This window comes from Chiloscyllium plagiosum, unplaced genomic scaffold (assembly GCF_037043375.1).
Source record: "Chiloscyllium plagiosum isolate Xiang-an unplaced genomic scaffold, Cpla_swu_hap1 HiC_scaffold_29, whole genome shotgun sequence".
In the NCBI taxonomy this organism is placed as follows: Eukaryota; Metazoa; Chordata; class Chondrichthyes; order Orectolobiformes; family Hemiscylliidae; genus Chiloscyllium; species Chiloscyllium plagiosum.
The window spans coordinates 10,743,316-10,764,046 of NW_028270167.1; the positions used below are offsets into that span (position 1 = coordinate 10,743,316).

The 20,731-nt window shown below is 41.5% G+C and overlaps 1 protein-coding gene across 7 annotated transcripts; it reads right to left on the reverse strand.

The window, feature by feature from the left end:
- Window positions 1–1,058: 1,058 nt before the first annotated feature.
- Window positions 1,059–20,261, reverse strand: hinfp (histone H4 transcription factor). 7 transcript variants are annotated; one of them, XM_043676590.2, is made up of 10 exons: window positions 20,138–20,261; window positions 12,975–13,144; window positions 11,348–11,574; window positions 10,235–10,346; window positions 9,819–9,971; window positions 9,331–9,408; window positions 8,587–8,707; window positions 5,555–5,693; window positions 4,637–4,761; window positions 1,059–2,881 (listed from the first exon to the last, which is right to left on the reverse strand). In XM_043676590.2, the coding sequence occupies exons 2-10, from the start codon at window positions 13,132–13,134 to the stop codon at window positions 2,353–2,355; spliced, it is 1,644 nt and encodes a 547-aa protein (XP_043532525.1). In that variant the 5' UTR covers window positions 13,135–13,144; window positions 20,138–20,261; the 3' UTR covers window positions 1,059–2,352. The 7 variants fall into 7 exon arrangements, with proteins under 7 accessions (XP_043532525.1, XP_043532531.1, XP_043532527.1 ...); XM_043676596.2 differs by lacking the exon at window positions 20,138–20,261 and adding an exon at window positions 19,016–19,185; XM_043676592.2 differs by lacking the exon at window positions 20,138–20,261 and adding an exon at window positions 18,922–19,013.
- Between the last annotated feature and the right edge of the window lie 470 nt (window positions 20,262–20,731).

The following is a 20,731-nucleotide window of genomic DNA, read 5'->3' on the forward strand; positions in this document are numbered from 1 at the left end:
ATCCAGATGCCTTTTAAATGTTGTAATTGTACCAGCCTCCACCCCTTCCCCAGCAGCTCATTCCATACATGCTCCACCCAATTGCATGAAACTGTTGGCCCTTAGGTCCCTTTTAAACCATTCCCTCCTTAACTTAAACCTATGACCTCTAGTACTGGACTCCCCCCCACCTCAGGGACAAGACCTTGGCTCTATTTACTCTATCCAGGCCCCTCACCATTTTATAAACCTCCCTTCAGCCCCGATCCTCCAGGGAAAACAGCCCCAGCCTGATCAGCCTCTCCCTATAGCTCAACCTTGGCAACATCTTTGTAAATCTTGGAAAAACCTGTTTGGTTCACTGATGTTCTTTAAGGAAAGGAAACTGCCATCCTTACCTGGTCTGGCCTACATGTGACCCCAGACTCACAGCAATGTGGGTGACTCTTAACTGCCCTCTGGGATGGCCATAAAAGCCAGCCTAACTGGTGGAGCTCTCATTCCATGAGTGAATATATATAATCCACCACTAGCAGCCCTGTCTTCAACTGCTTGGGCGTTAAACTCTCGAATGTCTCCATTAAAACTCCCATCCATCCTCCCTCTGTCTTAATAGCTCATGGTTTTGGTGTCATGTTTTATTGGATAATGCTCCTGTGAAGTACTTAAGGACATGAAGATGCTTATGCAACCACAAGTTGTCATTGGTCCCTGCCGACACACTCTTTATTGTTACATGTAAATTGCTGCTCTTAAGTGAAAATGTAAAAATACAATCCCCCCCATAGAATACACGATAAGGCCAATAATATGTGAAATCAGTACTGCACTCCACCTGACCTGTCTTCCTAAAGACAGAAAGATACCGAGTGGAGGTTGTGTGACTCTTGGCGTTGGCACAAGGCTCAGGGGTAAGCACAGTCCAACACTTCAAGGAATTGATGAATACAAAGTTGTAACTCAAGAACTGGCCAAAACAAAATTTAGCACATGTTAGTGAATAGCAGATTAAGCAAACTTGCTCACCACACTATTTGAACACAAATTACATTACAATAATAATTTAGCTCAATCATAACTATTAGAATACTCCACTTTAATAATTTCCCAAGAAATCAATCGTACATTTGTCAAAATAACACCACCTTCTTAGAAGCATACGTGGCGTTAGTTACATTGTGAGTGTTAGTTCAATTATGAATCCATAGCAAGCTGGTAAACACACAGGCTTAATGTTACATGCCAAACTTGACGCTTGAAACTCACATCACATCATTTGTTACTACTTAGTAGTTAAAGATGCTTTTAAAAGTAGTGCAAGATTCTAAGTCAGACTATAAGTCTGAAGTAGGTTGCATCATATTCTCAGTTGAAGGAGATAGCAATCTCAGATTGAAGTGTTGGTGCATGGAATTCAGCCTCAGTCTATTTGATTCTGTTTGACTGTGAGTAGCTGCAATACAAATTCAAGTTAAAAAAGTATGAACTTAAAAAGATGGGCATGGAATCACAAGGATGGCCAGATATGCAGATACCTGATGCGAGTTCAAAAGGTGCTTAACAACAGGAATGTAGATGGAAGAGAATGTGGATGGGTGGAGTTTGAAGATAGGAGTATGCAGAGAAGCTAGTGGTAAAGTACCACTGTTAAAGGAAACATTGATCTTTATTACACTGGCTGAATATCGTGTTAATATAATACGAACGGCCCATGTGCGATGCAGATACTTCTGGATCAAAATAGCATAAATCAATGACTTACAAGAGAAAGGACCTCAAATCATCCTGTTAATCTGTGTAATGTCAGACCCTATGGTAACAGAGGAAATTTTTACAGCAATTTTTACTCCTAAAAAGAGTAAAAAATAGTAAGGACCTGTTTGCGTGTCGGATGGCTGTGCTAAAAAGGACATTTCACAAAAATGAACAGTAACAGTACAGGATTTTTACACAATAAAAATACTGGTGAGAACTGCATTTGCATTGACATTGACCATCCAGAACCTGCCAAAATCTATTTTCTAATAGATTTGTCTAATCCAATGATTTAGTATAATTGAATAGGGACTGCACTGCATCTGACAGCATTACAGACAGAACATAACAAACCTCTTGTTTTGAAGGGAGGGGGTACATTAGAAAAAAATGACCACCATAAATATGGTCCGAGTCTCCCAACCAAATCGATACAGCATCACAAAGCTCATTCTTGACTCGACTAAAACAGAATATAGAGATCAGACCGAATCGCAGTTTCCCATCAAGAGCAGCAGCAGTGATGTGAGCGGATCATTAATCCTAGAATATAGAGATCAGACCGAATCGCAGTTTCCCATCAAGAGCAGCAGCAGTGATGGGAGCGGATCACTAATCCTAGCCGATTATTTGAATGCCTAGTTCTTCGGCAGTCTTTTCTATATTGTCAGTTGAGGTTCCCTCAATCTCCACATTCACATCTTCACCAGATACTTCAGCGTTACCTGGGCTGGGTGGTGCATTGGTCAGAACATAATAAACAGTTTCACTCTCTCCATACTCATTCGTCCGATTGACCACCCTGATGATTGGACTTTTATCTGTGTCAGGGGAATTCAACTGCGATTGTTGGAGCTGTCCCCCACCAGCAATCTCATTATGACTGGGGTGTTGTAAGGTCTCAGCTGTACAATAGTTCAGAGCATCAGGACTGCGCTTCCCTGGGTCTTGTTCCTCACTGTTTGACTCTTCCAGCGGCTCTAGTATAATCCCCCTTAGGTTTGCTTCTGACAGAAACAAACTCTCTGACATGCTGTCCATGCGGCCGTCCTGCTTTTCCCGGTCTTTCATTAGCTGCTCGGACAGTTCAACACTCTCATAACGAACCAACTGCAGCCTCATGTAACCATCTTCATGCTCTTTGTACCTGAGGAATGAACATTAATGCAAGTGGTGAGAGCATGCAGTTTGTGCCTCACATTGATTCTCTTCGCTCTACCCCAGAGTTGTAACATTTCTTAACCAGACAGGAGACAAATAGCTAACCACCTCTTATTTCCAGTAAAGCAAGCTCTGGGCAGAGACACTTTCTGGATCTTCAGAGTGAAGCAGTTGGGAAAAGGTTCTTTTTTCCTTCTCCCTGAAAGGAAATGGCTTGTAATTAATAGTTATCAAGCACTGGCAAATGAGATTAGGTTAATGTAGGATATATCTGGTCAGCATTGACGAGTTGGACTAAAGGGTCTGTTTCAGTGCTGTACATTTCTATAACTATTTACCAGCTGCTATATGGGACATCGCAGATTTGAATTCACAACAAATGTGTCAATTTGTGTGCCAATGTGAAACCCACAAGCCATACCACATTATGAGAATGCTTTCTTGCTTATATGAACATACAAACACTGAGCCAGGTGGCTCCTGAAGCCTAGTCTGTCCCTTAATAAGATAATGAATGACCTGGTTGACAGAGGCAAAGAAGGTGGCACTGGAAAAGCACAGCCAGACAGCACCATCCGAGGAGCAGGAGAATCGACATTTCTGGCACAAGCCCTTTGTCAGGGATGCTGATGAATGCTCATTCCTGATGAAGGGCCTATGCCCGAAATGTCGACTCTCCTGCAGTGCTTTTCCAGTGCCACACTTTTTGACTCTGATCTCTACTATCTGCAGAGTCACTTTCTCCTGATCTAGTTGACAGTCCAAATCCCTGATAACCTTCCAGCCCCCATATTTATCAAGTATTTATCCACCTCTGTCTAATTTTGGTACATTTCCTCTAGGTATGACAAGGAAACATAACCCCAAAACTGGAGCCATTCAGGTGGAGAGTTAGAAATATTTTCCCCCACAAAGGGTGATGGATATGTGGAACATTATCCCACAAGAAGCAGTGGATGTCAGCTCAACTCAATTTTCAATCAGAGACTGATGGATTTTTATAAGCAATGGGTATAGGAATAAAGAGCTAAGGTTGGCAGTGATTAGCAATGTCATTTCATTACATCTCACTGCTCCAAAGTTAGTGACTTATAACCTACTTTCCTGGACATTTCACTTCTGTATTTACTCGCATATACTTTGTTCAAACCTAAAGGGACCGTGAAATGAAGAATCGCTTTAGACTTTAAAGTCCATGCTGGGGAATGAAACTCATTTTTGCTTTAGTCACAGCTGACAGACATAGCTGCACTGCAAAGCGCCCTTGACAAACCCAAAAACTGACCCAAATCAGTTCGATTTCTCAAAACAGTCACCGTCGTGGTCATCAAAACTGAGGCTGCTAACTCTCTCTGCGACAAGCTTTGGGCAACAAATTTGCATCTTTTGAGTTGTGGCTGCAGTAACTCATTTCAAGGGATAGAAGTCAGATCAGCCTACAAGGTCATAGGGCTGCTCTCTCATTACAGAGAGACTGGGGTGGTTTAAACTTGAGGTCACCACATCTCAAGCGAGGGGAGAGGTTGAGAAGGAAAGATTTCCACATACCCTCAGCTGGTGCAGGAAGTGAACATACGCTGTTTGCGTCACTACATCACAAACCAGCGGTCCAGCCAACTGAGCGAACTGACCTCATAAAATAGGACAAGGTAATGTGATAACATTAGGACAACGTGATGTGACAATATGAAATAAAAAGTTACACCATAACGTGAAGTAAACGTACAATATACCGACATACCTGAAACGTGGGTGACCTGAAGGCCACTTAAACTGATGCTTCTTCCTGAGGTGCACAGTCAGATTGTTACCTCTGGTGAAACATTTGTCACAAACATGACATTTATATCTAGGTTCCTTATCCCCCTGGGAAGGAGAATTCAGTGACACTGAATTAATTAGGAGCCACAATGTAAAGCTAAACTATAGCCACAACTACCCTCAAAGAGGTAGCCCTTATCAAAACATTCAGAGAAGAAATGTTTATGATATGAAGAATTAAAGTTATGTGAGATGTGAAAGAATTAAAAGTTATTTGGGTCCTATTCCTTTAAAAAAAAAGTGATGAAAATTTAGATCTTCCAATTTTGGAAACTGGTTTTTTGAGAGTTACTATGCCTTTATAACAGATTCAAACCAATAAGCAGCTGAAGCTAACAAATCCATAGTTAATAAACAAAATCCACAGTGTCAGCCATCTGCTGTCACAAACACGCTTAGATAACTGCTTCAGAGTGGTTTAAACCATGTTACTCACTGCCTCCTTTTCAAATTGTAGTCAGGATAGGGGGATCAAGCAAAGGTGCAAGACAGAAAGCACAGCAATTCAGCTTTCATCAAGAATCAGACATAATGGATACCTCAGAATAGATTAACTCCATTTTCTAGAAGGTATACCTTTCAAGGAGTCAAACTCGAGCTCATCAACCAAGATGTTTGAGAAATATAAAGTACAGTGGCATTATTTTTACATTTTCATTAGCTTTTCACTAGATATCAGCAATGGTCAAACACAATTACTGCAAGGATTGCAATAAAGTATTTTCTTCATTGATGCAACATCCCACTTCAGGTGGGAGACTCTTATAGGTAGATTGGAAATGTTGCGATTGGATCTTGCAAAATGCTGCAAAACACAGCATCGCTTTCAAATGCTTACCTCATGTACTCTCCTGTAATGGGACTTGATGGAATACTGGGATCGTGCAGTGAATGTACAACCTGCAAACTCACAGCGGTACGTTGGATCCTCACTGTGTGTATCTAAATGCTTTCTTAGATCCACCAAGTTCTTGCAGCTGGGAAGAAACACATTACAGCAAACATAATTTTCAAAATACTTTCAATACAAATCTCTCAAACCCCTAATATTGAGAACAACCCAACATCAATAACAGCTCCAAACTGGAGATATATCATTAGGAATGCTGCCTTTCTTAAGTTTACAGATTTTGTTGTGGGGATCACAAGTGATTTTGCAATGTTGGTAGATAGGCACCTACTCTCCACAGAGCGTTAGCAAAGACCTTAAGTGAACAATGCTAGAATTCTCCAGCTTGTACATCACACTGGATCCCAGATACTAAAGATTAGTTTCACCATTTCTATCTAAAAGATAATTATCTGGAATAGCAAGGGATTGGTCACATAACCAGATGTTTATTACAGGCTGCTGAATAGTGGAACAACTGAAATTTTTTAAAAAATAGAATAGTGGGTATAAATAATAGCTGTAATTGAAGATATTTGAATTATCCAAAGATGACTGAAGACAAGAGGAACAAAAGGAGAATATGTCATGTAGATTAGTTAGGACTGCTCCAAGTCAGTACTTGGCCACACCATCAGAAAGTACTGAATGACCATGCTCTGGTTAATGAGCTGTAGGCAACCTGAAAACTAAGTCGTATTTGGAAATCACTGTGCATGATTCAATTAACTTAAAAGAGAAGACAGAAAATAAAGAGACCACACAAGAGCACTTTATATCTTCCCCTATTGGAACTGTAAAGAGATTATAGTCAGGCTGAATGATAATGCAATTAGAGCAGATAAACCACAGCAGGAGACGTTAGCAAAATAAAATCTAAATGACACACAGATACACTACCAGTAAAATAACAGCCATATAAGAATAGGGAATTATTAATGAAGGGGGAAGGTTTATAATATTTTTGCTATTTCCTAAGTCCCTGTGTGTTTTATCTTCAGTATCACTCAGATGGAGTAACCAGGATTGTGCATTGAAAAGTAGTCACTGCCTACAATTAATTGACTTGTAGGTGGTTACAGAACAAACAGTGGGTCCTAATGTTCTAAAAAAAACCCAAAAAACTATGGATGCTGGAAATCTGAAAGAAAAACACAAATTGTTGGAAAACTTGGCAGGTCTGGTAAGATCAGTGGAGAGAGAGAGAGAGTTAATATTTTGGGTCCAGAAACCTTTCTTCGGAATGACTGTAGCTAGAAGACTGATGTGCTGAGGATAGGGTGGGGAGGAGAGGATTTGGGGAGTAAATCGTAGGTGGACAGCCCAGGGAGAGAAAACAGTTGGTTAGATATAGGTTAGTATAAAGGGTAGCCTGGGAGAATGAACAGCTGCTAATATGGATCTTTGTCTCCGACAATGGGTTGTTTGTGATGACAGGGCTAAGGCAGGGCAAGGACATGGGAGAAAATGTTCAAGCCCTAAAATTGATGAACTCCGTATTGACTTCAGAAGATGACAGGGCTCCCATGTGGAAAATGAAGAATTTCACTGCCTTCAAGTTCATGGTAAAAGATACTTCTCCTATCTTCCCTGGACCATGGAACACCAGGCCATTGTGTTCACGCTGGTTACTAATCTCATTTCATCTGATGATATCCCCACCATTGCTTCACTTCAAGCTTGTGGTAAAATCAACACACCACTGTAATCCCTGGCCAAAGTCTCTGATTTAGGGCTCCTGTTGTGCTCCAGCAAAACTCAGCACAAGCTGTAAGAACTGTACTTCACTACTTACCTCTGCCTTCTCCTAGCGACAATCAGTTCTAAAGAAGGGTCTCTGCACCTGAAACATTAACTCTGTTTCCCTCTCCACAGATGCTACCAGAGCTGCTGGGTTTCTTCACCAATTTCTGTTAATGCTCTAAAAACTTTGATGAAGGAATGACAGCTGGTCACTTTGTTTCTTAGAAGAAGAGTCTAAGAAAATTATAGGCTAATAAGTCTTCCTTCAAGTTGAAAATTTCTCGCATGGAATGAAATTACTTGAAGAAATAAATTTTTCATGTTAAATGAACAGCATTTCTGCAAGACCTAAGCGTGAGCATCAAAATCTGAAGTGGAAGATAATACGTGAAGTTCAGTGTGTTATTTCCTGAAAATGATGGGATCAGCTAGCACATAAAATACTTGGAGCTTAGTTAGTGGAACATCAGGTGGCATGGTGGCTCAGTGGTTAGCACTGCTGTCTCACACTACTGTTGGCACCGACAGGGACCTGGGTTTGACTCCACCCTCTGGCTGTGTGGAGTTTGCACACCCTCCCGTATCTGTGTGGGTTTCCTCTGGGTGTTCCAGTTTCCTTCCACAGCCCAAAGAGATGCAGGTTAGGTGGATTGGCCATGGGAAATGCAGGGTTACAGGGATAGATTAGGGGGATAGATCCAAGCGAGATGCCCTTTGGAGGTATGAGCTGAATGGCCAGCTCCCACACTGTGGGGATTCTATGACTCTTCTACGATTCTATACCATAATGGGACTAAGTTTGCATTGATCTTATTGCAGGATAAAAGGCAGCTCTAACAGCTTGTCATATTCTGACTGGACAAGCGTGGACTGCCACATGGCTTTCCTCACCACATGAATGGGGTTCACGTCAAAGTAATGCAAACCTTGCACACAGATTTATTAGTACACTACCAAGTGTGCAGAGATTTAAAGTTAGGAATATAGCTTACAATGAAAAAGCGAAGGGATTAGTTCACAAAGATCATTAAGACTCTGCAGAGTTACAATTGGGAACAATCCTACCAGAATTTACGCTTTAATGAAACGATAGGGAGAGCATATAAAATTTAGAAGGTACATTAGAAGTAAAGATAGCCATGAAAAATCCAGACCAACTACTTCTAGAAGCAGAAAATAATGTGGTAAAGCAGGAATATCTGGACAAAATACACCATTATGTGAATTGAAGACAATACCTGTATTCACAATATTCGCAACTAAATGGTTTCTCATCACTGTGACGGAATTTGACATGGTTCCGCAAGGCAGAAGGTGCTGGACAGGTCATATCACAAAATGGGCACTTGTAATAGTTCACTAGAAAACAAACATTCAAGTGTTCATTCAAACCCAGCTAAACATTTCATCTATCCCCTCACAAGGAGGGTTAGTCAACTGTTTACTGAGACACGGGATGATGGACATTCCTTCTGATTCCAAAAGAACAGGAACTATTACCACACTGTAACGTCACAACGTTTTGTTTTCTTCCTATTGATTTGCAAGATTTTTATATCCAAATCTGATTTGAGAGAAGCAAACTTTCTTTTGAGTGGAGGGTAATAGTATGGTGTTTTCCAACTAACTTTTTTGTTAGGACATAACATGGACTCTGGACCTCTCTTCTCTGCAACCATTACTGTTCACTTTGCCTTATGTTCTCTGATATCCGTACTATCTAATGCCCGTCCCCAGTATCCTTTCCCTGACCTTGCCTCCTGTTCCATTTGTTCCTCTACACCTTTCGCTACGGTAAATCCACAACACTATTTTATTTTTCTTAGACCGTGCTGTTTATTCTTAAAAAAAGATGTAAATGGTGTGGGTGAAAGCTTGATATTTTATCCTTCTGAAACAGACAGTGTAGCTAAAACGGTCAGCAGTTTGTATGAAATTATCCCAGATATGAAGATTAGTAACAGCAATAAAACTCTGCTTACCGTGATGTCGCATGTGATCCCTGAGTAGTCTTTCGGTAGCGAATCTCTTTGAACAGTGGGAGCATTGAAAGCGTTGGTCTACCAAGACAAAATGGTGGACAGCATATAATACATTTAGAACTAGGATAAGCACCCTGTAAAAACATACATTTGCATGCTGTCTTTGTGAAGCTTTGCACCTGCATCAATAGCATTAAATGGCATGCTTAAACACAACCCAGTTTGAAGTCATAGCTTTACACCAAAATGAAATTATGAATAACTAGCACAGTATATTGTCACACTGGCACAACAAGTCAATACACTCCAGAAACCAATTAACACTTTGCTAAGCCATGTTACGCATTATTTCCAAGTTCCAAATTGGTTTTAGGTAATAAAAACTGCTATGCTTAAAAAAAAAATCAGATTTCCAGGCTCCAGAAAGGAATTAAAACATCAACTGAAAAACCACATCCTTTTCAACATTCCAAAGATACTTGACTTACATTCCATGGCCATCTGCCTGCGGATGTGATCAAAGAATTTAGTGTTGCTTGCAAACATCCCTCCACAGGTGGGACATGCCACTACTTTCTCCTGCGTGTGGCTACGTAAATGCTCCCGAAGCTTAAATTTCACTCTGAAAGTTGCATCACAATCTAAAAAGACAGCAAGTGGGAAATGAATTGCTCCACTACATGGAGCTTGCTGCCATAAGACGACTAACTACACATCAAAAGCAATTCATTGGCTATGAAGCACTTTGGGACGTCCTGTGCTAACAAAAGGTTCTGTCATAATTAAATTGTCAAGGGATGTTCCCATTAAGCATTATCTTGTCGTCAATTGTGCCCATTTGTTAAAACAGGAATGGTGGAAACAACCACAACTTGCTTGGTAGTCTGGCTTCCCAAGAACATACCTTTCCAACGACAGGGAATTATTAGATTAGAATCTGTGGTTGCATCCCTGTCTGAACACATTCCATGCATGTCCACATGCCTGTAGAACCATTCTGGATTCTCAAATGTGCTCTAGGGAGAAAGTACAAAGACTGAAAAACAAAAGCGTCAAAGCCCATATGGTTCACTAGAAACTGTTAAAAACAAACTTCAATCTGTGCCAATTTCACCATGACTATAAAATAGTAGGAACCAGCACAAGTCAGGTCAGTGCCCTTCTGGGACAGCTGATTTTAATAGTTCACGACAGGAAGTTCATCCTGTCTGGTCAGTAAACATATAATACACAAACGTAGAGCAGAAATAGGCCATCTGGCCCCTCGAGCTTTCTCTGTCATTGCATGAGGAAATCTTGGAGGAAGAGAAACAAATTCAATGCTTCAATTCCAACGAAAGCATAAATATCAACTCTATTTCTCTCCCCAGAGAGGCTGCCTGACCTGAGAATGTTTCCAGTATTTGCTGTTTTTATGTCGGATTTCCAAGATCTGCAGCGTTTTGCTTCTGCAGCAATAAAGATGCTGCAGGGGTAACAAAGGAGCTGGAAATCTGCTGCCCGGGTGGAAGTTTAGAAATGCTAGTTTCCTCTCCCAGACAGCATCATATTCTCTGTGATAGTATCATCCTGCTCACCTCTAGAAATTCTTATGTTTAGTCATGGGGGCGACATGGTGGCTAGTGGCTAGCACTGCAGCGTCACAGTGCCAGGGAACCGGGTTCAATTCCAGCCATAGGCAACTGTCTGTGTGGAGTTTGCACATTCTCCCCCTGTCTGTGTGGGTTTCCTCCGGACGCTCCGGTTTCCTCCCACAATCTAAAGATGTGCAGGCTAGGTGAATTGCCAATGGTGTCGGTTAGGTGCATTAGTCAGGGGTAAATACAGAGTAGGGGAATGGGTCTGGGTGGGTTACTCTTCGGAGGGTCAGTGTGGGTTTGTTTCCACACTGTAGGGATTCTATTGAAGCTCAAAACAAATCTCTTTAAAAGAAATCTCAAGGGTAAAACTGAAATAAACATGAGTGCACAGAGTACTTGATATGAAAAGACGATTCAGATTTGCATGGTTGACTTACATCACAGTGGCCCCAGAGACAGACAAAACTCTCTGGGATTTCTGGAATGACGTTGCGGCTCTGCTGATCCATTATGCAGTGTTCGAGTTCGCTCTGAGCCTGCAGGGACTGCAGACCCCAGTGCTTCAGTTTTGTGTGATAGGCATGAAAGTAAACATGACGGATCAGGTCAGCTGAGCTCTCCACCGTGTAGAATCCACACTCTGCCCACAGACACTGGTGCTCCTCTAGGAAACAATGACACAAAACGGGTTCAGCACAGCCTGGATTATTTTGCTCAGGCAAAAAGACTTTCACAATTAAAAAAAGGTTAATCCTCCAGCATTCAAGTCAGAGTCATCTATATTTTTCATTGACAAACATGCAGCTTTATTCTAAAGGGAAGAATTTTTTTTTTCTCTTATTCGTTCACAGGATCAGCATGTTCTACTGACTTTCTCTGTAACCCATTCAGTTTAATTACAGGACATCTGCACACTTTGTATAGTTTATTAGTTCTTTCTTGCCACATTTGAATGGCTGGTTCATTTGATTGGGTCAGTGCAATAGCAAAACTCCTCAGGTGAATTTACAACACAGTCATTGTACAACTGTGTCCAATATTAAATGAATGAGCGTGCATAGAAGAGAAAAGGTCTAAAATAGTAAATGTTACAGCATAGGCCAGCAGTAATGGTGTTAACATCAACCACAACTCCATTTCTGTTGTCTTGTATAGAATGAGCTATTCAAAACTAAATTGCTGTTTCAATCAGCTGCATTAACAATAACAGAAATGCTTTTCCAGACAATACACCATGCTCTCAGCAGTATGAAGGAAAAACTGTTTAAGATTAAAATGCGAATTTACCCACAGTTACTGGATGAAAAATAACAAAATACTTTTCAGAACATTTTCAGTAAACATTTCTTCTGCAGAATGGGAAATGGTCATGTAAATTTTAACATTTCACAATCTCCAAATTATCCCAAAATTTCATTCCATCATTTAATATTGTTCACCCATCACCAGATTCTCATCAATCCGCATTGCCTTTCTGTCCCAGAGTAGTAAAACTTAAAGTTTTCAAAGAACGAACTTAAACACCTTTCCCAGCCTCGGAGAGGTCCAAGTTGCTTTGCAGACAATGAGGTGCCTTTGAAATGTGGTCACAAAAGGGGAAAGAGGAGCACACCAATTATAATAGGAATACAAACTTCTGCATTTTCAAGAGTTTAATTTATGGAAATCTGGAAACTAGTCACTCAGTGAGAGTTGAGAGTGTGTTGCTGGAAAGCACAGCAGGTCAGGCAGCATCCAAGGAGCAGGTGAATCCTGATGAAGGGTTTATGCCCGTAATGTCAATTCTCCTGCTCCTCGGATGCTGCCTGACCTGCTGTGCTTTCCCAGCAACACACTCTCGACTCTGATCTCCAGCATCTGCAGTGCTCACTTTCCACTCAGTGACAGAGCCCAACTTAAAAATAGGAGGGGAAAAAATGATCAAAGTATTTTTAAAAATTCAAAATATAATTGGTTAGTTCCTCAGTTATTTGCATCCACCATGCCATACTGTAATTATTTGTTTTTATATCAAACACTGTCATTGGCACGTTTTGTGTTTGACCCTCTGCACTGTTATCTTACCTTGTGGTTCAATGTCATTTTCATCCCCCTGGACTTGGTCCTTTAAATGGCCTGCAATGTGATTGCTGAAATCCTCCATTCCAGATGCAGTGAATCCACATGAGCTCCATTCGCACAAAAGCACCAGAGAATTATACTTTACACTCTTCCCAGCTGCCATTATATTGCACCTAATCAAAATAAGAAAATGCACTCAGTGCATTACAGTTTTTAGAATACTTCATCACATCTTGTGGTGTCAGCTTGTAATGTTTTCTCCTTCCTAATATAACAAGATATATTACAGAAATTGTCAAAGTGCTTTAAAAGCTCCTGTTTCCCTTTCCGGAAGGTAATAATACAGTTCTCAACGGTTAATGTCTCAATTTTGTTTTACAAATCAGCAGATATTTATGATTCATAAAGAACTGAATGTAAAAAAGGTAATGCCTTATTTTCAGTCACAGAGTGAGAGACAATTTCAGTATCTGCCGATAATTGGCTAGATCTTTGCCTGTTGTTACGAGATGAATACAGAACAAGAACGTGGTGGGCAGCACGGTGGCACAGTGGTTAGCACTGCTGCCTCACAGCGCCAGAGACCTGGGTTCAATTCCCGCCTCAGGCGACTGACTGTGTGGAGTTTGCACATTCTCCCCGTGTCTGCGTGGGTTTCCTCCGGGTGCTCCGGTTTCCTCCCACAGTCCAAAGATGTGCAGGGTCAGGTGAATTGGCCATGCTAAATTGTCCGTAGTGTTAGGTAAGGGGTAAATGTAGGGGTATGGGTGGGTTTCGCTTCGGCGGGTCGGTGTGGACTTGTTGGGCCGAAGGGCCTGTTTCCACACTGTAATCTAATCTAATCTAATCTAAAAAAAGAAATACAAAGATGCCTTTAAATTGGATTTAAGGCAATGTGCTTTAAAAGTTGAATATCCTACCATAAATCACTGACCAGAATCTGAACTGGACCAGCTCTGACAAAGAGTCGTCTGGACTCTGCATGGATGCTGCCTGACCCGCTGTGATCACCAGCATTTGTTGCTTTCAGTTCAGATTCCAGCATCTGTAGGAATTTGGTCCTACATTCTGACCTGTGCCTTTTAGATGGAGAATCCACTTTGGAAGTTAATTGGTGAGCCAGTCGCAACAAAAATTCCTAGCCTCTGACTTGCTTTGGTAACCACATTATTTATATACGGCTAGTCCAGTTCAGTTATACGCGGCTGGTCCAGTTCAGATTCTGATCAATGTTGACAGGGAGCAATTCAGTAATGGTTATGGCATTGAATGTTGAGATCGATGGTTAAATTCTCTCTTTCTGAAGATGCTCATTATTGCTACACAAGTGGCAGGCGATGCTAGTTGCCACGTCAGCCCAAGCCTGGACATCCTCCAGGTATTTCTGGGGACTGCTTCAGTATTTGAGTCGTGAAGTATGCTGAAAATTGTGCAACCATCAGTGAATATCTCCACTTCCGACCTTATGATGGACAGGCTTGTTGATCAAGTAGCTAAACATAGCTTGGTCTAGAACACTACTCTGAGGAACATCTGCAGAGAGATGTCTTGCAGCGAAGGTGACTGACCTCTAGCAACTTTCTTTGTGCTACATAAGACACTGACCAGTCGATACTTTGCCCATATTTCCATTGGAAGTTGGAACTTTATCAATATTTCTTCCCTGCTGCTGTATCAAAATTCATAGCCCTCTTCCTAACAGCACAATGGGGGCCGTTATAGCCCAAAGACTGCAGCAGTTCAAGGTGATAGCTCAACACCACCTTCTCCAGGGTGATAAAGGCTGGATTCACCACTGATGCCCAAATGTGATGAAGGAACAATAATAAAAAGCTACATCATGACATTTGTTTGATATGCTATTGTTCAGACTGCTCCAGTTATTACTGACTGACTCACATTCATCATTACATAATCTCCACTGACAGAGTTTATAAAAACTAGCATCTGCATAGCACAATATTTTATGCCAGAATTGACAAAGAACTACTGTTGATACCAAAATGTTGGAAATCTGAAATATAGATCAGAAAATGGTGGAATACATAGGTCAGGTAGACCTGAAATGCTGATTTTTTTTTTCTCTCTGCAGATGCTGCCAGAACTGAGTATTTTCTGCATTTATTTTTCAAAATTACTTTAAGATATGTTTTGCCAGCAATTCAGCTAGTTGCCATAAAATATAACCTTTGGAAGGATAAAAAAACTTTCAAAGTAATACAAAAACTTTCAAAGCAGACACAGTACAATCATCTCAAACCTGAAGAGAAATATAACAAAAAAAATTCAAATAACTCAGCAGGTCTAACAATCTCTAGTGGGTAGAAACAGTAACTGTTTCAGATTGATAACCTTGCATCAGAACTTCATCATCAACAGAGTTAACATCTGATGAAAGATCAAACTGAAACATTACCTCTGTTTCTCTCCACAGGTGCATTCAGACCTGCTGAGCTTTTCCAGCTGTTTTTGTTATTTCCAATTTCCAGCATTTGCAGTATTTGGTTTTCTTAATTTCAAGTGAAGCCCAACGGAAGGGACTCCAAACACCAAATCAGAATACTTCAGTCCAGCTTTTTCATCCATGACATTACCTCTGTAACAAACCACCCCAAAATGGGTGTTACATTATCAAACACTATCTAACCACGTGTTATTTAAAATAAACCTTTTAATGCTGACCATTTCTTGCTTTAGATTCAAATGTCTCACTTCACTCCCAACAAGAAGGTTTAGCTGACCACAGAACCCAAAAAAAAGGAATGAAATCATACTTAACAGAAATAACAAGATACTATTGTTTAAGGATCTCCATATGCTTTACAATAGAATGCATGGAATCAGTGCAGACACGATAGACCAAAGGGCCTCTTGTATACTGTGAGATTCACTGACTCGCTGCCACACGCAACCTCACAAATAAAAACTTTAACTTTAAACCTATCAAAGAGATAGACCACCATGTTTCCATTTCAAAACCAGATTGTTCACCTACAGCAATAAAAACAGAAAATGCTGCAAATACCCAGCAGATCTGGCATCATTTGTGGCGAGAAACAGCAGTTAACAACAAGGTAGGAACATTTTCTCAGGAAGTGCCGAACAACATATTTATAGGGAGAAAGCAGAATTAGGCTATTGGGTTGGACAATCAGCCATGATCATGATGAATGGCACAGTAGGCTTGAAGGCCCAAATAGCCTCCTACTGCTCCTTTCTTCTTTGTTTCTTCACATTCAATAACAAAACCTACAAACAAGTCAATGGAACACCCATGGGATCACCAATATCAGGGCTCATAGCAGACGCAGTAATGTAGACTTGACCAAGCTGCCCTCTTATCTATCCAACTCAAACTTTGGGTCTGCTACGTGGACACCTTTGTCATCACAAACAGAACAAATTAGAGGAAACATACAGCGCTATTAACAATATCCTGACAGGCATAAAATTCACAAAGAAGGAGGAGGACGACAACAAGGTGCCCAACTGTCAAGACATGACAGTTGAATATACAGTTTACAGAGAGCTTCAAACCAGCATCCACAGAAAAACAAACACAGACCAAATACTTAACTTCAGAAGTATTCATCCCAACACCCACAAACAGAGCTGCATCAAGACATTATTTCAACGAGCTGCATCGCACTACAACACCCAAGAACTACAAAAAGAAAAATATCGATCCAACGTTTTCAAGAAAACAGACACCCAATAAACACAATCTGCTGATTCCTCAGAAACAAACCCAAACAAGCAGACACAACACAACCAAAAACTATAGCCACATTACCTTACATTAAAGACATATAATGAATGACTTCCAGACCCCTTGGCAGCATGGTAACCCACAAACATACCAACACACTTAAACAGCAACTAATGAACCTAAAGGATCCATTAGATACCACCAGCAAAACTAATGTCATTTACAAGATAACATGCAAGAACTGTAAAAAACACTACATTGGACAAACAAGCAGAAAACTTGCCACCAGGATACACGAACATCAACTAGCCACCAAAAGACACGACCCACTATCACTAGTTTCCATACATACAGAAAAAGGACACCACTTTGACTGGGACAACACACACTCCTAGGACAGGTGAAACAAAGACATGTACAAGAATTCTTAGAGGCATGGCATTCTAACCAGAACTCCATCAATAAACAGCGGTTTAGCTCCAATCTACCTCCCCTTGAAAAAAGAACCGGAAATGACATCATTCACCTTAAGAAACCAAGACCTATAAATTGAGAGACAGGACATACCACCAGCACTTGACCAGAGACTCTCACTGATTACGTTACCTAGTCATGGTGACGAAATGTCTGAAAACAAACCTTCCAGCTCAGGGAGCTAACTTACATACTTATCAACCTGTGCTACAAATTTCAAAAATCACTTTTTTGTTTCTATAAAGCAAAGGCAAAAATAGGATTTTCTCATTTTTTAAAACAAAATCAAAATTTTCAGGATCAAAGAATAGTAAATTGCTTTTAATCTTTCACAGGTTGCAAGTGAATTTGACCCAAAACTAATTGCTGCTGCAAAGGTGGTCTTCTTGAGCCACTGCAGTGCAAGTGGAACAGATACAACCACATTTGGGTGGGCAGTTACATCATCTTGACCCAGTAAAGCAGAGCAGGCACCCCAGCCCCCAATCTCACTCATAAGGCTAATAATATCAAAATTCAAGTACTGAAGAAGTCATATAGGACTTGAAATGTTTACTTATTCTATCACCACAGATGCTGCCAGACGTACTGAGTTTCGCCAGCAATTTCTTTGTGCTTGTTTCACTCGAGACTGCAAACTGCCCTTATTGGGGGCTGGATTGGTTACAACAGAGTTGCACCAAATTTGTTCGAGGATCATCTCAACCTTACTTTTTGACAACTTGTAAAACACAAGAGGCGTAAGATGGTGGTGAGGAGAAAATATATAAACTGAATCCTGCCACCCCCACCTTTCAATAATTTCCTCCATCTTTCCACAGGAGCAGGGTGAAAGCCTAGGAGGGATCACAGTGAGGAGCTGGGGGAAGACTGCTCACACACATCTTCTTCTGCTCTACACTCATCTTCCCTCCAGCCTCACCTCTCCTCCCTCTCTCACTCCCTCCTTCTTTCCTTTCTTCCCCCTCTCCTCCCTCTCTTCATTTTTCTTCTTCCCTTCCCTCTCTCCCTTTTTATTTCTTCAGAGTTATACAGTGACAGAGATGTACAGTAAAGGAACAGACTCTTTGGTCCAATTCATCCATGCCAAACAGACATCCAAAATTATTCTAGTCCTATTTGCCAGCACTTGGCCCATAGTCCTCTAAAACCTTCCTATTCATATACCCATGCAGATGCCTTTTAAGTGTTGTAATAGTACCAGTCTCCAGCACTTCCTCTGGCAGCTCGCTCCATACATGCACCACCCCGTGTGTGAAAAGGTTGCCCTTAGGTCCCTTTTAAAGTTTTTTTTCCTCTGACCCTAAACCTATGCCCTCTAGTTTTGGTCTCTCCTATTCTTAGGGAAAAGACTTTGTCTATTTACCCTATCCATGCCCCTCAGGATTTTCTAAGCCTCTATAAGGTCACCCCTCAGCCTCCAACGCTCCAGGGAAAACAGCCCCAACCTGTTCAGCCTCTCCCTGTAGCTCAGATCCTCCAACCCTGGCAACATCCTTGTAAATCTTTTCTGAACCTTTTCTAGTTTCACAACATCTTTCTGATAGGAAGGAGACCAGAATTGCACCAATATTCCAACAGTGGCCTAACCAATGTCCTGTACAGCCGCAACATGACCTCCCAACTCCTGTACTCAATACTCTGACCAATAAAGGAAAGCATACCAAGCACCTTCTTCACTATCCTAGCTACCTGAGACTCCACTTTGTTTCATTTCTCCCCACCCCAAACAACCTACCTTTCTCCCTCTCTTCTTGCCCACCTCACCTTTCATTTTATTTATTTTCTTTCTCCCTCCTTTCCTTCCCCCCCCTCACCTGGTCTCAATCCCAGGTCAGGTCAGGGGAGGAAGTGTACGTACCGGAAGTGCGGACCCCACAGCGCCCTCGTGCCTCCCGGCCGGCCACATCCGGCGGCCCAGCCCAAGCGGAAACCAGTCGCTCGCGCCTGCGCCAATTCAAACGGTAACGGCCGCCCGTCGGAATATCCCTCTCTGTCTCCACTCAGATCGCTATACAAGCTCCGTCGCCCTCGGATTAGACGTTTATTTGTTCGTTTTGTTTAATCATTCCCGCCCGTCTCTAGAGGGGACCAAACGGATCGAAATTCCCTGTTTGCCGGGCGGCGGACCGCTCTGATTCCTCCAATCACAGATGAGATCCCGGGACGGCTGACCAATCCATAATCGGCCCGGTCGCCGGTGGGCTCTGATTGGTTTGTGTCAGTTTCCGACGGCTTCAGCGTCCGGCCGGAACCGTCAAACCCGAATATACGTTCCCTCTCCCACTCCACCAGGGGACTGGACATAAAGGGACAGGAGTCTGAGCCCAAGGCTGGAGAGGTTTTGTGGTGTGGTAGTAGTGCCCCTCCCCCCCCCCCCCCCCGTAGACCAATAAACTTCGATTCAGTTCCCCTCTGCTCCAGAAATGTGCCTTAATATCTCTGAGCAGGTCCATTCGGTTTAACTGCTCTACACCAGCATTTATTATTTTTCTTATTTGTTTATGTTTAAGGGCAGCATTTATTGTCCATCCCTGATAGCCCAGTTAAGAATCTTATCACATTTGCAGTGGGTCACATATAGTGTTGGTAAGGATGGCAGATTTCCTTCCCTAAATATAGTGAACCAGATAGGCTTTTAAAACAAGTTGAAAATGTGTTGCTGGAAAAGCGCAGCAGGTCAGGCAGCATCCAAGGAACAGGAGAATCGACGTTTCGGGCATAAGCCCTTCTTCAGGTGAATGGTTACCATTAGCCAGTTTAAAAAAAATTCTAGATGGTTATTGAATTCAATTTACACCATCTGCCATGGTGGAATTCGAGCCTGTCCCCAGGACATTAACATGGGACTATTGATTATTACCAGTGGCTCCACATGAGCTTTCTTGGCCAACAATTCTTCATCTAGAAATACCAACATTTCCTTCCATGGTTTTTCACTCACATACATCTATCTTCCTTTAAATAGAACCATGCTACTCACCATTATGTCTGCTCTTTGGTTAAAGGTTTTTCCTGCATTCCTCATTAAATTGGTAGTATAGGATGTAAATATTGCAGAAAAAAAGGACCAAAAATTGAAGTTCACTGCAAGACAAAAAAAACTCTTAAAACTTAGATATTATGAAAAAAGGTGGAGATAATTGGGGAGAAATTTGTTCTTTTATGTCACCTCAAGTATGAAAAAAAGGGTAACCTTGCAATCAGTGTGTCTTTCACAATCACTGGATGTCACAAAACTCTTTACAATGTGATAATGACGAGTAATCTTTCACTGTGATGTTTGTGGAGGGACAACATTGTCCGGACATTGGTAATAACTTCCTTGCTCTTCAAAATTGCATGTTTTCTCTACTTGAGAAGACAGGCTTTAGTTCAACAACTCATCTGAAAGATAACACCACTTCTTGTATGGCACTGGTATATCAGCACTTTTGTGTTCATGCTGGGAGTGAAAATTTTTCCCAAGGAACACTGACTCATGTAAAACTACCAATGCAACCTTAATGGTAAGGTCCTGGGGAGTGTTGCTGAGCAAAGAGACTTTGAGGTGCAAGTACGCATGGTAGTGAAGACA